This window comes from Nicotiana attenuata, chromosome 2 (genome assembly GCF_001879085.1).
Source record: "Nicotiana attenuata strain UT chromosome 2, NIATTr2, whole genome shotgun sequence".
Taxonomy (NCBI): Eukaryota; Viridiplantae; Streptophyta; class Magnoliopsida; order Solanales; family Solanaceae; genus Nicotiana; species Nicotiana attenuata.
The window spans coordinates 84,381,538-84,397,716 of record NC_031990.1 but is presented as its reverse complement, the minus strand read 5'-3'; the positions used below and the strand labels follow the sequence as shown (position 1 = coordinate 84,397,716).

At 36.7% G+C, this 16,179-nt stretch overlaps 2 protein-coding genes across 6 annotated transcripts; one reads left to right on the top strand and one right to left on the bottom strand.

The window, feature by feature from the left end:
• LOC109214178 (methylsterol monooxygenase 2-1-like) lies at positions 401–7,605 on the top strand. 3 transcript variants are annotated; one of them, XM_019378081.1, is made up of 7 exons: positions 401–546; positions 3,453–3,590; positions 3,870–4,015; positions 4,524–4,643; positions 4,736–4,948; positions 5,037–5,117; positions 7,257–7,519. In XM_019378081.1, the coding sequence occupies exons 1-7, from the start codon at positions 517–519 to the stop codon at positions 7,339–7,341; spliced, it is 813 nt and encodes a 270-aa protein (XP_019233626.1). In that variant the 5' UTR covers positions 401–516; the 3' UTR covers positions 7,342–7,519. The 3 variants fall into 3 exon arrangements, with proteins under 3 accessions (XP_019233626.1, XP_019233634.1, XP_019233617.1); XM_019378089.1 differs by lacking the exon at positions 401–546 and adding an exon at positions 929–1,186 and having other exon boundaries at positions 7,257–7,605; XM_019378072.1 differs by lacking the exon at positions 401–546 and adding an exon at positions 2,941–3,222 and having other exon boundaries at positions 7,257–7,605.
• LOC109214162 (tropinone reductase homolog At5g06060-like) lies at positions 8,126–13,494 on the bottom strand. Of its 3 annotated transcripts, none has more exons than XM_019378057.1 (6): positions 13,137–13,493; positions 12,062–12,269; positions 10,895–11,111; positions 10,692–10,798; positions 8,969–9,173; positions 8,126–8,628 (listed from the first exon to the last, which is right to left on the bottom strand). In XM_019378057.1, exons 1-5 carry the CDS (start codon positions 13,349–13,351, stop codon positions 8,985–8,987), a joined length of 936 nt encoding a protein of 311 aa, XP_019233602.1. In that variant the 5' UTR covers positions 13,352–13,493; the 3' UTR covers positions 8,126–8,628; positions 8,969–8,984. The 3 variants fall into 3 exon arrangements, 2 of the variants coding, with proteins under 2 accessions (XP_019233602.1, XP_019233605.1); XM_019378060.1 differs by having other exon boundaries at positions 10,895–11,003; XR_002066125.1 differs by lacking the exon at positions 8,126–8,628 and adding an exon at positions 9,788–10,396 and having other exon boundaries at positions 9,090–9,173; positions 13,137–13,494.

The following is a 16,179-nucleotide window of genomic DNA, read 5'->3' as shown; positions in this document are numbered from 1 at the left end:
CACGCATAACATAAACTTAGTGTACCAAGTTGTCCATATACAAATAAAAATTAGAAGCCAATTATTAACACTTAAATTCATACTTTTTAAATTCAGCCCACTATACACACATCTCAATTATTTATCAAAAAAAACGACTATTTCCCACTTGTACATTTCACCGTTTTTGTCTCTACTGCACCTCTCACATCTTAATGGAACCGTCTGTCTCCTTGGTGCTTTTCCAAGACATGTAAAAGACAAACAATATTTATACAGTTTTACATCAAATTACTTACTATTTCAATTTTAACAGTTACAAATTAAAATGAAAATATCAATTTTAATCATGCATATATATATATATATATATATATATATATATATATATATATTTATTTATTATTAAATTTGATAGTCACACCTACCCGTTAAACTATAGAGGTCCACTCTCTTCAATTTTCCAGTTGCTATACTCTTCTCTTCCTCTATTTATTAATGCCACTAAATACCAAATAGATCGAATCTGTTTCAACAATGGCTTCCATCATTGAATCTGCTTGGACGGTACTCTTCTCTTTTCTTTTTACATCAATTTTCACCTGATTACCCTTTTTTTTCTCTTAATATTCCAGAAGCTTCGAATTTGTTCCTTTTTTTTTTTCCTTCTAGAAGGTTCGAATTTGTTCTAGAACTACATTCTGCGTTTTCGCTCAATGCGGCTGTTCTATTTGGTTAGATGCATGAGGAACAGTACATTTATGAGCAGAATGGGCGCAGCATTGTTTGTTTGTTTGTATCATTAGCATTTAGCATTCATGTGTAGTAGCAATAGTAATAATAAACAAATGTGTTTGACTTTGACTTTGACTGGAATATGAATTTGTGGCATTTTGATATTTTCATTGCTCCATGCATTATGTGATTGTTAAGTTATCAGGCTCTCTGTTTCATATAGCCGACATCAAGTTTGTGAAGTAGTTGATGGAATTAGTGCTGGTGAGAGGTAGTAGGTTTTAGGTAGAATTAGTCGAGGTTCGTGCAAGCTGGTTTGGACACCACCATCATAAAAAAAGGAAAAAGAAATTGATGTATTTAATTGATTGATCTACTGTCCTACTGGAGCTGATTATGAAGTAAATAGCAAAAATTTAGATATGCCGTGGAAATTCTGTTAGTTCTGTTGTTTTCTGAAGTTACTGATCAGGTATGTTTGGGCTTTGGCATGATGGAAAATATTTTCTGGGAAATGTTTTTTTTAGGAAATTAGTCATTTTTGGTGTATCATTGTTAGAATGTATTTTTTCAAGGAAAATATTTCCACCGAAAGGGGAAAATAACTTCCTGACTTTTGTACAGATTTTCCTTTATCGCAACCCTTAATTTCACATCTTTGTGCCAACATACAGTTAACAATATTGTCAACATTTAGTACTAAATTTTTTCACTCAAAAACCACTATCCGATTTTTTAACATAATTATCAATATTTAACAAATGTTTTTTTTTTCTGAAAAATATTTTCTAATCTCCAACCAAATGCAAAAAACACTTTTCAGAAAAAAAAAACATTTATTAAATATTGATAATTCTGTTTAAAAAGTCGGAGAAACATTTTTCAAAAAATAAGTCATTTTTTGGAAAACATTTTTCAGATAATTGTTTCCATCTACCAAATACCTGAGTTCTTGTTTTCTTGTATGTATTGGTAATGTTAAGACCAAATTTGTATGAACCTCAACTAATCCATGGGCAGCCTATCTAGCCTGGAAGCAGGTTGCCAAGGTAATCATTCTCACCAAGATTGAAGCAAATGGGCTCACACCTAGTGTTATAGCTGGGATTTGAAGCTGAAATTTCCAGGTTGCTGAATGCTTTAACCATTAGGCCATCCGACCGGGGACAAGAATTTATGAGTTTCTTGTCTTTGTTTTCTTTCCAATCATTTTTTTCTTTTCTGTTTCTACGGGATATTTTCCTTTCAAAAAAGAAATACCCAATACAAGGAGGAGGACATAGGCAATAAGGTAAAAGCATTGAATGAGGGAGAAAGCAGGATCTTTTGATCTGCATCAGGGGATGGTTGACACACTCTTGGACTAATAGCAGACATAATCACTATCTGAATATGGTGGAATGTGATCGAAATGGAGTTTGTATAGCACACATGAGAGATTTATTAGCAGCCAAGTTTGAAGTAGGTGGAGAAAGCAGGATCTTTTGATCTGCATCAGGGGATGGTTGACACACTCTTGGACTAATAGCAGACATAATCACTATCTGAATATGGTGGAATGTGATCGAAATGGAGTTTGTATAGCACACATGAGAGATTTATTAGCAGCCAAGTTTGAAGTAGGTGGAGCTCAAATGTTGATAAGTTTGTAACTTTGAAGTAGGTGGAGCTCAAATGTTGATAAGTTTGTAATTATGTAGTCATAGTGAGTTTGAAGGTAAGGTCAGCATACACATTACCCTCCTAGACCCCACTTATGGGATTCCACTGGGCTTGTTGTTGTTGTGGGTTTGGAAACAAGATTAGGAGTGGGAGCAAAAGCTGGTTGGACTTTTAGAATTCTGTTGTGGCAGCAAGCATGGAAATTAGAGATGGATAGGGAGTAAGAGCATGAAGTTGTCCGATGCTTATTAAGTTTATTAGCATGGTATTATTGAAACCAGCTGTGTATGCAAGAATTTTCATGAGCAATATCAGTATTTGAATAATTGAACAAATGAATAAACCAGTATAATGACAAGTGGTGTCATTTTTTTTAATATTTATACGCAATATTTTCATTTTGCTTATTATCTATATAGACATCTAGTAAAAAAAATTGGCGAAGCGGTGTGTCCTGAGACACTGCTTGGGACAAGGTATATCCACCCCTGATTGAAAAATAACTTAGGAAATTGGAAACAATGTAGCCATCTCAAGTTTGGAAGTTTTTGACATGCATTTTGCACTCAGGGAAGTCCAAATCAATCTTTTAACAGAAACTTTGGACTGATGTCTTAGTTTGCTAGTCCCAAAATTTGAGGTTGATTCCATCTTTGGTGTTCAAACCCCATCATGAGCTGCCTGCCTTGAGAGAGAGAGAGAGAGAGCGGTTTGATCTCAAATCTCATGCTCAATGAATTCTTTCTAGAAAATGCCGGTTCGAAGTGCACAAAAAAAGCAGGGGTGAAACAATGGCTCATTACACTGCAATATTTCAAGCTTGTTAGCATTCACCACTTCTCCATGGTAAAATGTTTGAGACTAACGTAGCCTAACATGACAAAACACATCCTTAATGTGAACATATTTTTCTTTGTTCTCAATCAAGTTTGCAATCTGGCTCTCGTCTGCTTCCAATTAAAAGTCTATTCGGTTATGTGGACTAACTAGTCCTACCAGTGCACTCATTCTTATTTAGAGTAATGAGGTACTATTTACCTGTTTAATAGCCTTTTGATTTATTCTTTCTTTTTCAGTATCTCATTACAAATTTCAGCGATTTCCAATTGACTTGTCTTGGTGGGTTCGTTCTTCATGAGAGTGTCTTCTTCTTGTCTGGACTCCCGTTCATTCTTTTTGAAAGGGCAGGGTGGTTTGGAAAGTACAAAATTCAGGTATTACTTTTTGACTCTTCTAATGGAATGATGTTTCTTGATTAAACGTTCCCAAACTGTAATTATAGTCAACTTAAGACTTGTGCTCGAATTCTATTTTGGTTTGCATTTGGAAAACAGTTTCTGGAAAAAGCTTTCTGAAAATATTGCAAAAGCATTCGTGTTTGGCACAATTACTTTGATAAATCTGGTTATGATGTTTCGCTTTCGTAGTAGTTCATTCTGTCGTTATTTGGATGAACTTTCATATTTTTGCATTCTTGACCTCTTTTGGTGCAGAAGAAGAATAACAGCCCGGAAGCTCAGGAGAAATGTATCACTCGTCTGCTGATGTATCATCTTTGTGTTAATCTCCCAATCCTGCTTGGATCATACCCTGTCTTTAAATTCATGGGGACGCGAAGTAGTCTTCCACTGCCGTCCTGGTAGTTTCGATTTTTCATATGCCAAGCTATAGTGATGTGATGGCAACACATAATCGTTGTATTTTTTTCCTTTTTTTGGTCTTCTAATCTTCCTTTCTTTGGTTTTGCTATTTATTTCTTTTTATTTTTGGTTTTAGAATTCATGCAAACTCAGCAAAAAATATGGTATAACAGAAAAGAAAAGATAGTGAGGGGTTAAGATTTAGTTATGTTGGTAAGCTTACTCATGTATAATGTCTGTTAGGGGATTTATAATGTTGTTAGAGATTTGTATGTTAGTAAAACTGTAGACGACATTGATTAAGATGGGCCTAACTGGAACAACATGGATAATGAGACTTCGTTTTTTTTTTTTTGGGATAAAGATGGATAGTGAGGAATCATGTAGCCAACTCCAACTAGCTTGGAATTGAGGCGTAATTGTTGTATAATTTTTTAGTAGGTGTGGCAGAGATTTTCTGTTCTTGTTTATTCATAAGACTAAATTGCAAATATTTTGCTTGTGCAGGAAAGTGATTTCAACACAAATAATATTCTATTTCATCTTGGAGGATTTTGTGTTTTATTGGGGACACAGGATTTTACATACGAAATGGCTCTACAAGCATGTCCACAGTGTCCATCACGAGTATGTGAACAACATTATGTTTTCTGCTTAATACTTGGGTATCTATTTTCTTTTCACCATGCAGTCAGAGCGTCTGCTTGTTTACACCACAGGTACGCAACACCATTTGGGTTGACTTCTGAGTATGCTCACCCTGCTGAAATTCTCTTCCTTGGATTTGCTACAATAATTGGTCCTGCAATCACGGGCCCCCATTTGATAACATTATATCTCTGGGTCTCACTTAGAGTCCTTGAGACAGTCGAGGCACATTCCGGGTACCATTTCCCTTGGAGCCCGTCAAACTTCTTGCCATTATATGGGGGGTCTGTACATTACTTTATTACTGTTAGAAATCATCCATTTGTATTTATCTGTTTTCCAGATTCCTGAAATTGCTATTATTCTTCCCAGGGCTGATTTTCATGATTATCATCATCGACTGCTCTACACAAAGTCCGGCAACTACTCGTCAACATTTGTATACATGGACTGGTAACACTTACCGCGCATTGCTTTAAACATTAATACCCTAGTGTAATTTAACTAACAGAAAAATGTCAAGTTCTGTAGTAAATTGGTTCAGTATATGAATACATGTGACTCTTATCTGAAAGAGTTGTGCTTAACTTTCCTTTCGTCCAACAAACAACCCCCCCCCTACCCCCCCCCCCCCACAACCCCCACCCGAAAGAAAAAAAAAAGAAAAAAAATATATAAAATATGACAATAGAAAACAACATATTGTCAAACAATTGAAAAAGGTTAAGATTCTCTATGTAATTCTATAGGGCTGGTTATCGTTTATGCAAGCTAAGCTGCAATGGATGGGACAGTAAGCCCTTTAGAGAAGGCCATGAAGTTTTATGAAGTAACATAAGGAGCTCAGTCGACCCATAAAATATGAACTTAATGTACTATGAAGAGTATCTAAAACATTATTAGTTCCTTAGTATCTTTTAGTTGTAGGATAAAGTACAGAGTACTACAGACAACATTTGTAGGGGAATAGGCAGATACTATGAGCTAATAGTGAAAGTTGTGTTTGTAGTCAACCTGGTAAGATTTGTGCCATAGTTTCTGTTGGTTTAGTGGCTTAGTGCATTGTAAACTAATTCAGTATTAATTCCATGATGGGCTTCATTCCATCTTCCTCTATTACTACAACCTTATTTTAAACAATAGCACAGGGAACTTGTTTTCCCCCTGATGCAAAGGCGATGCCTGAAATTGGATAGTTATTTTTTACTTTTTATTTTTAGAAAAATTTTAGAACCAGCTAGCCAGGAGTTGTTAATGTAAACTGGATAGATAAAAATACATTGAATATTAAAATCTGTAAAATTGGTATATTCACAACTTGGAGAAAAGAGAGGAAGTTACATTTTAAATAGTAATTGTGGGCACAATGAGCAAATATGTTGTAACTTCAGAAAAAGTTGAGTACATCTCTGAAAGTAATCTACTCATGCTTGTCAGTGGTGAAGTTCTTAGCACTTGAGTTGTCTTTATGCATTTTGCATTCCCAACGCAATGTAAATCTCTTGTATGTGGTTTTGTGAAATCCAAAACAACAACAACAACCACTATATTCCCATACTTGGGGTCTGGGGAGGGTAGTGTGTACGCAGACATTACCCCTACCTAGTGAAGGTAGAGGTTGTTTCCAATAGCCCTCGGATCAAAAAAGTAGGGACGAGGAGAAGAAGAAAAAGAAAGAAATAGAGGGGAGGAGGGGGGGGGGGGGGGGGGGAGGACAGAGTAAGTAGCACCAAAATAGTAATAACAAGGAGAATACAATAACTGAAACAAACTAAACAACATGATTATATGAGCATAATGTTTAGAGAAATGTCTCACCAGGCATAATAGGAAGTATCATAGATGCACTTATTAGTTTGATAGAAAATGCTAACACGAATTTGGGAGGAAGCTTTGAGGATTGTTAGATAGTTATGTGTAAATGGTCCTAGCCCAATATGTAGTAGGAGTAAAATATGTCCTAGTCCCATATGTAGTAGGAGTAGAATATCTATTATATATAGAGCTCATTGTATCATTGTTAAAAAAATAGATTTTTCTCTCGTGCATTCTCACAAGGATCAATGCAATTTGGGAAGTTTCAGCCATTTTTCTCTGACAAAAACTTTGTTAAGCTGTTTATGCTGTTATTACTTTCTCTTCATGTGTTAAAGTTTCTTGGTGACGGAGGGTCTCTAATATGTGGTAAGCTGGTTGTGGCATTTCAAGTTCCTCTTTACCACTTGTGCTAATCTTAAGACAAGGTTTCCAGAGAACTCCTTTAATATGAGAGTAAAATTTGATTTCATTGGCAGTTCTTTCTAAAACTTAAATAGCCTATTATGGTATGTGGCTCTATTCCTGTGTGCATGGGAGGTTACAGAAGCTAAACACTGCCTGTGTATGCTTGATAAAAATGTGTATTTTCTGTATGATTTCTCTTTGTAGTTCGACAGAAACAGCGATTGCATATGTCCGCCACATTGTGATTGTGTTGACTACCTCAATGTTGTCTCTGCTAATGTCTTATAACTTTTGTTGCCAGAACAATAGAAATAAGAGATCTTTGTAGAATCCGTGATCTGAAGGATCTCTCTCTCTCTGTTTTGTTAGGATATTTGGTACTGACAAGGGTTACAGAAAATTGAAGTCCCTGAAGGAAAATGAACGTTTTGAAGCTGAGGGCAAAGAAATGTGAAGAAGATGGGAAGGGGAATAAAACTATGCCTTCTTGGGCATCACATTACGGGTTTCCAGTAGAAATAGTATATAGGCCAAGGGTCAAATTGTTGTAACTAGTCATCTTGTGCACTTGTTGTATTCGTCTGTGGTTTTAAGAGAAACATTTTTATGTTAAGGTGGATCAATTAGAAGTTTGTGCTGGAGAACTTTTTCTCCCTGCAAACCTGCACTCCCCTCTTTTTGCTCTTATATGATTATAAGTTCCATTCTTTTGAGCGTTTCTTATGCGCCACAAGAGTTGTGGTGAGAGGGATGAGATTATCTATCCTTAACCAGTGGTCGCGGATTCGAGCCATGGGAATGGAAAAAATCTTGGTAGAAAGCACATCCCCTAGACCCTGCACGACTCTAATTGTTAGTCGGGGGTCAGTGTGTTTCGAAAACCGAATGATTATAAAATAAGATAGATTGTTTCTTGTGCTGCTAATAGTTGAACCTTGTCACTAGCACCAATTAAATACTAATTTTGGACTTCAAAATAGTTTCTTGAGTTCATAAATATTCTATCCCTTGGAGTTGTCTAAACAAAGTATTTTTAATTGAGTATGCTTAATTTGTGATATTCTTTTCTTTTTAGTTTGTATAAGAAAATGTTACATTTCTAGAGTGGGAAACAATTTAAATTAAAAATTTAATTTTATCCTTAATGGCATGCTTTTATGGTTGTGCAAATGTCATGGTATATGTAAACTACATTTTCGCTGATACTACGTTACATATATTGAGATAGAGAGCGTAACTAACTTGTAAGACCTATTTGAGCTCCATTGCTATATGTACCTTTACATTGAAACATTGCTTCATAACTTGGAAGTTCAGTTCTTTCAACTCAAGAATGTTTAACATACTACACACACTCTTGGAAACCCTACACACCACGAACCCCCTTCTTCCGCCCCTTTGGATAGAGGGGGGTTGTTGATGTTGTGTGCGCATTTGATGACTCAACTCAAATGCATTTTAGCCGAACTAACTGCAGACTGGTATTTTAACATGGAGCATTATGCTGGAAAAGACTTAGTCTAGCTAATGGATGAAGATATCAAGCCAGAGAAGACGGCACCATGAGTGATCATCATAAGGAAGAGAGTTCCCAACATAATCAAAACACAAAAGAAAGGGCTCAACAAGGCAGATGAGATGGTTCCATTTCAGAAACCTGTTGCACAGGAAAGCTGCAGAAATGTTGCATATCCTACACTAGCAAGTTTGAAGAGATGCAAGCAAGCCCAATATATGGCACCTGTGTAAAAATGAATGCCAAGATTATACTTTTTACACTGAAGAAATCTAGTTAAAATAGCAGAACCAGCACTGCATTGAAAAAATGGGAAGAAATGATAGTACTTCTTTTAGCATGCTCAACAGTTGGTTTGAAGGCTCATATTGCCTAAATGAACGAGCACTAAGGTTAAGATTACCTAAATAGTAATTTAATTCCTAAGCTACCACTAGTCAATGAGCCAACAGTCAAAAATTGATCTTTCAAAAAAACTTTTTCCAACACAATGGAAGGTCCAGCCAACGATGCATTTAATGCATTCGGACAAAATTTTCCTATGAAATGTTGTGATACTACATACCTAGAGGCTCTATTCCTCAGCCATGGTGAGGGTAAAAGCCATTTACAGACATTCCACCATCAACACAGATTATCTGGCCAGTGATGTACGAAGATGCAGGAAGACAAAGGAATCCCACAAGAGATGAAACCTCGGATGGCTCTCCCAGGCGCCCAAGTGGAGTCCGGTCATATACTTCTTGCAAATACTCTTTGTTACTCAGCACCTGAACATGAAAAAGGGCATCAGTTATTTAAGTATTAACAAACAATTGAAAAAACAGAAACTCAAACATGAATTGTTGTTTGGTTGACGTCCTGAAACAGAGAAAATGAACATTTGATGCAGCTAGCAATTTGACAATACAATGACGTTAACGGAATGGCTTTTGCATAGATGATTGCTAACGTGAGGATCAGCATAAAGAAAGCACCAAATAAGTTGTTCCCAATCTGGGGGCCCGGAAAAGAGCCATCATTCTTGTATTTACCCTGAGCTTTATGAACTGCCCTTACATCCGATTTCCTTACATCTACTCTTACAATGCTGCATTTGGCTCACACTGTATGTATGTATGTATGTATAAACTATAAAGTAACATTTCAACAAAATAGTTATATAACATGTGAGTACACCCACTACCACAAACGATTAGTTGATGCATGGCACAAAATGTGCGCCGTAAAGTGCGCATAGGCGCAGGTTGCAGGCTTAGGCTGCTCGAGACCTCTTCTCGACCTCCACATGGCTACTCTCTTTTTTTTTTTTTTTACTTTTTTTTTTTCCGCTTCTTCCTCAAATTTTTTTATTGGAATGGCAATCGAATTTGAACAAACTCACCAGTGCTGCTCTCTCGCTTAGCTCAACTTCTTCTTGCCAACTCGTTTTTCATAGTACACAAACTCTCCTCTTGCTACTATTAATTTACTCTCATCTCAGCAATGGGCGGGTGGCTCTTTTGATCTGTATTGGCAGAAGCATAGTTTGTGGATTTAGAGTACCGATTTCGTGGATCACTGCACCTCTTCCTTCAGCTGTCTATACCAGGATTTGACGCTTGATTTCCGGTTCAAAAGAAATGCGATAGCAAAAATGGGCAACCAGTGATTACAAAGGCGCGAGGCTATCACAATGTGAAAGCAATCCAGACTGGACATCTCTTGTCTGGTCTTAACTGTGTTGATCATGAGCATTTCCCTTCTGATACTAACGTTTCTTTTCTCCAGGAACAAAGGGAATGAAGGACCAAGGCATTGTGCTGCAATACTCGCATTGACTTTTCATGAACACCAGTGAATTCCCTTTGTCTTCTAGAAGCTCAAACAATCATGGCCTGTGGCCAGTTTAGCCAATGACTCTGTTGCTTTAGAAGATTCTGTGATCCTTATAATATAGCACTTGAACTTCTGAACCTTAGTTGACCTCTTGTTCGCCCCCCAAAAACCCACTCTTTTGGTGTTCAGTTTTGTTATAGCATGAAAAAGCATAAGCATCAGGATACATGTAGGACATAGATACTATAGAATCTGAACCTCAATAAAAACGATAAAAGTGTCATGTAACCCTCTGATTATGCCAATCTTAAGAATTGGAAGTCAGATACATGATACTGGTATGCTAGAAAAATTGGGATGCATGTATTTGAGACCAAAGACTACCTCAGAGGATATCAAAAGGACGCAGTTCATAAAAAAACAACACCATTTGTAATAGGACTACTGAAAAGAAGAAAGTTCATATTTACTTGTTCCACCATGGATGTTTTGATGTACCAAGGGGCAACAGCATTACTCCTGATGTTGTCTTTAGCCCACTCACATGCCAAATATTTTGTAAGTTGATTAATTGCTCCTACAGAAAGAAGTCAAGTGGAAAAGATGATGGCATTTCACCGTCATACTCTCTATCAACCCAAATGTTGTAAATAAATGGGAAGGAAGGTCTTACCTTTTGTTGCTCCTTGTACAGACATAGATTTCAATGAGACAAAACCCGAGACAGAAGAAGTGAATACAACACTTCCAGCTCCAGATTCTTTCAGAAGGGGATAAGCCAACTGAGACAGATGGAAGACAGATTCAAAATTTGTTCCCATGAGAGTGGAAAACTCTTCAGCTGTAAAATCCACCATAGCTTTGCGAATATTGGTCCCCACGTTGTTTATCTACTGAGCAATGAAACAAAGCTAATTGACTTATTAGTTCATCTATTAATGCATGCAAGTGCTCCAACAAAGCTAGATGAAAATAAGTTCAAAGATATTTGCGTCAACTGTCAACAGAGATGCCAGGTCAATTATCAAGAAGAATTAGGATATCAGACAACACGTATAAGTCGAAGAGCAAAGAGATACATGATGCAATGTATCTATTACCCAACAATGATTCAAATTCCAGTCTCCTACTCTTTGGTTGTTACTTGTATGCAACTGGATAAATGCTACTTTTACCAATTATTCTCTACATGGAAATAGTTATACATAACCTAACACAGAAAGCAGTAAATAAGAGGTAGAATTTAGGAGTGACGAGAGGAGCATAGAGAATAACAACAACCAGAGCTTCTAATTGGCTCAAATAGATGGAAAGCTTCCCAGAAACATCATATGAAACAAGACAATTTTGTGTAAGATTGCTAGACCTCTTTTCTGATACTTTCTTAAAATTGTTGACAGAGATGTTGACAAATGACAAGAGATAGAGATAACAAATGGGAGGCAGAATCATCTTTATCAATCTTTTAAGACAAATTATTTCTACTCTTTCAAGATCCTTGGCAGCCTTTACTCCAATTTAATCTCCATTACCTAACTGTCCAAACCATTGCAGACTGATATCCGATGAACCTATTGTATCTAACCCTGCTCTAATTTTTCAGCTTAAGAAAGATAAATCCTTCAGTTCCAATTGGATCTACTTTCTCGTTTCATTCTTTTCTGGTAACACATTACAACTTTGGTAATAGCTTTGTAGATTTTGCCTTTCATTGCAATGTGCAATGTGCCATTTGACAATTGCTGTTTAACTGCGGAATGAAGGTTAACAATGTTGCCACATACAAATATCATTGAGATATAATGCTACTAATAAGAGCTTAAGTGAATGAGACACCTACAAGAATATTGAGCCTCCCGTCGAATGTAGAAGAAACAACTTCCATTAACTTCTGGCGATCAACTTGAGAAGACACATCACATAAGGAGCCAGACACTGCAAAGCCCTCATCTTTCCAGCTCCTCAAACATGTCCCAAGCTCATCTTCATTCCGTGCACACGTATGCACAGTAGCTCCTAATCCACACAATTCCTCCACAATTGCATGCCTAATTGTAGAACAATTCACATCGACAGAAGGCAAATACTTCAATTAAATATGAGTAATCAAGAAAACAACATACAAATTACTGGATTTTGTGACTGAACATGTGCCAGCAGCTGTAGTAGTTATTTCTTCCGTCTAAAAAGGAATGACGATACAGAGTACAAGACCAAAGAACCTAATATTTGGCTTGAAATCGTAAATGTTTCAAGTGCTTAATCTTCTTGAAATATAATCTATATATTTAAAAACTACACATACACTACTCTTAATCGTAATTGGGTTTGTGACTGTGTGAATGTGCCAATGGCTACATTTGTTATTTCCACAAAGAATACTGTTTACAAGATCATCCGGGAAACCACTCCAACTCACATTTCTTATACTAAATTTTTCTAACAACTAGTACCCTTAGGGATCGTTTGTTTCGGAAAAGGATATCCGCGGATTACAATACTGGGATTATAATCCCACATTCAGTATGGCATAGATAACACCAAGATTTTAGTATACCGATTTTAGCTAATACCAATAACCAAACATGGATAAATGTAAATCGTAATCCCAGATTTTATATTGGGATTAGTATCCTAATCCCAGTAACCATACGACCCCTTAATGTATAAAAAGATTTTATAACACTTATAAGTAATTAAAGTTAACTACCCATAGTAAGTTGAATTATTAACCAAAAAATTAAGGCAGTTAACATTTTACAGCATGAAATTGCAGTTCATTTACACTGTTAGTGAATATAAGATAAATCCTTAAGAAATTAAAGTCAACTAAAAACTGGTTGACTCCGGAATAATCATAGTGTCATATACAATGAAACATAACATGAATCATAAACTAGCAAATGAAAAAGTACCCAATGCCTCGAGTGCCACCAGTGACAAGAGCATTCATGCCATTAAGGGACCATCTATTATTGACTTTGCCACAACATTTAGTGGCAGTAGTTGTGAGTCGAACTGAACTGCAATTCATCCATGGGTTTATTATACAGTTTCTGGGTTTTGGAAGTTGAAGTTTGTGCTTGAGAGAAGCAGCAACAGTGTGTGAAATGAAGAGGGGTTCCGACATTTTCTTTTGGATTTCCGCTCCTTGTTCTTGTTTTCCTTTGCTTTGCAAAGAAAACAGAAATAGGAGAGAGAGAGAGACCAGGGATTGAGGGATTCGGATTGTTAGATGTAAAGGGTGTATTTGCACAAATTTCCGTTGCCTAAGTGCAATTTTTGTTTATTATTTATAGATAATTTCAAAGACGTTTGGATTCATATTGGAAACATAGTTTACCCATCCACCTTGCATCCAAATCCCTCTTATACACATGTTGACTACCGCTTTAACATTACACATCAAACCTTTCACAAGTGTGTCAATGACACACCACTTTTGACCAGCCTAATTAATACTCAATATTGTGTATACACGCGCTTATTTAAATTAAAAACAAACGATTTTTTAATTAAAAATGAACAACCCGACCCAAGCTTAAAAAAACTTCAATAAGCTTTAAAAATAAAAAAATAAAAAAGTAGCTATGTGTCTTCCTCAACACCCCCACCCCCTAGGTTTATCCTCTTCCCCAATCCTACCTTCACGCTAGCTCCACCTCCACTATCACTTGCACGCCGGCTTCTTCCAACCCACCCTCCACGCCTATTATCTTCCCAATAATATTCACATCCACCGGTGGTCATAAAACTTATTTTTATCGTTGGAGCACGGACGAGAACAGTGAAAGTTTGACCAAAGATTGATCAGAAAAAGACTGCAAAATATACAATAGACCCAAAATTGCACTGGAAAAAAAACAAAAACAACCATTCAAACAAGCTTTGATGATGGATTTCGACTCTAACTTCTTTTAATCCCAGAGATGAGAACTCTTCCAACGATCGAGAAAACCAAGTCGACAATTACTAAAAAATTACTGTTTCACCTAGAATCGGTGATTTTGTTAGGTTGATTTTGAATCAATTTTCACCAACCCGATTCAGGATGATTTGGCTTCGAGTAAAGAAATCGAGATAAGGGGTTTCTTAACCATTGCTGTTAATTTTCTTCGATTTCTTCTCTGTTTTTTTTTGGGGGGTTTCTTTTCAGGTAATTTCTTAACCATTGTTATTGCTTGTTTCTTTATGTTCCTGACAATGAAGATGATGATAGAAAAAAATTAAAGAAAAAAAACTAGATATGTGGCGATAAAATGAGGCTTCAGATACATTTTTCTTATTATTCACTCGCCTGCTTTTGGTGTAAAACACGCGCCTGTCATGGGTCAAAAGTGGTGTGTCATTGACACACTTTTGAAAGGTTTGGTGTGTAACCTTAAACCCGTGGTCAACATGTGTGTAGCAGGGATTTGGGTACAAGGTAGATAGGTAAACTATGTATTATGCCTATTGTAAATCACAAGGGAGGTTATTGTGATAAAGCCAAACGTGAAGGGAAGTCCATGCAATTATTCTCTTTTAGTGTTTCACCTTTTGTTCGCTACTTGCATTGGGGCTCGACTAAATCTAAACTCGTGCAGGAAATTCCACATAAAACACTCTCTAACGAACTCTATACCCAAAGTTCGAAATCAAGATCTCTTGTTAAGGATGAAAATACTACTTCCCCATAATCGTAGTTGGTTTCACCATTACCTGGAATGGCGAAAACTGTGTAATAGATATTGTACCTAAGCATAGTTTAGTCATTTTTATGTACATGTAAAATACTATAAATATCTCTCCATGTACGGTGAACAGATCTTTGTGAAATACACATTGTTATATGGTATCACAAGTCTAAGTCATCTCTACATTGATTATTCCCCTCTTTTATCGAATTATGGTTTCCTCTTCCTCTACGGAATCAACACCTTCTCCACCCACCTCCATGGTAGATGCTTCTTCCCTTCTCCTATCATTTCATTATGCTATTTCTGTCTCTAACATTAAGAATCTTGTTCCCACGGTTTTTTATTACACAAATTATATGTTATGGAGAGAATTTTTCTTGCTTGTCTTCAAGGGCCATGGTGTCTATGGCTTCATTAATGGAAGTATCCCTTGTCCCAAGCCTTCTAATTCTCATGATGATGGCACATTTGTATTCAATCCTGCTTTCAGACAATGTGTTCAACTGGACTCTATTGTTCTCTCATGGATTAAGACAGCAATTTCTCAAGAAATTCTCTAGGATATAATCAAGACACACCATACTCTCACTGCTAGGGATGCTTGGCTTCAAATTGAGTGTCTATTTCGTGATCAAGTCAGCTCCCGAACTCTTCAACTCAAGGTCCAGTTTCACAATCTTAAGAAAGATGATGGTTCAATAAATGAATATGTTCATCGTCTCAACTCCATTGCTGATGTGTTAACATCCATTGGTAATCTCGTCTCTGATTCGGATCTCATTTTACAAATACTTTCTGGTATACCTCCTAAATACATGTCTATGAGCAATTCTATCTCTACTTGTATCCCTCTTCCCACCTCTGTTGAAACCGGATTCCGTCTTTTTCTTCATGAAGCTCAATTGAGTAGTATCTTCCATCCATCTACATATAATTTTACTACTGCTTTTGTGGCTAAGCAATAGTCTGTTTCCTCTAGTGATTGTGAACGTGGTAGGCACTACAATGGTGGCCGGAATTTTAATGGTGGGCATGGTAGAGGTCGACACAATCAAGGATTCTCAAAATCCTTTAACGTTTTGCCCCTCACAATTTCTGCTCGCCCCCGACTTCCTTCTATATTAGGTCCTCCGCCCTTTCCATTCAAGCTTCGTTATTTCCCTCTCCAATCACTCATGGAATTCTTTCTTGTAAACTTTGCTATCATCCCTACCATACTTCTCGTGACTACCCATCATTGGGTTCTAAAGCTTTTGTTTCAGATGTTCACTCTAGTCCT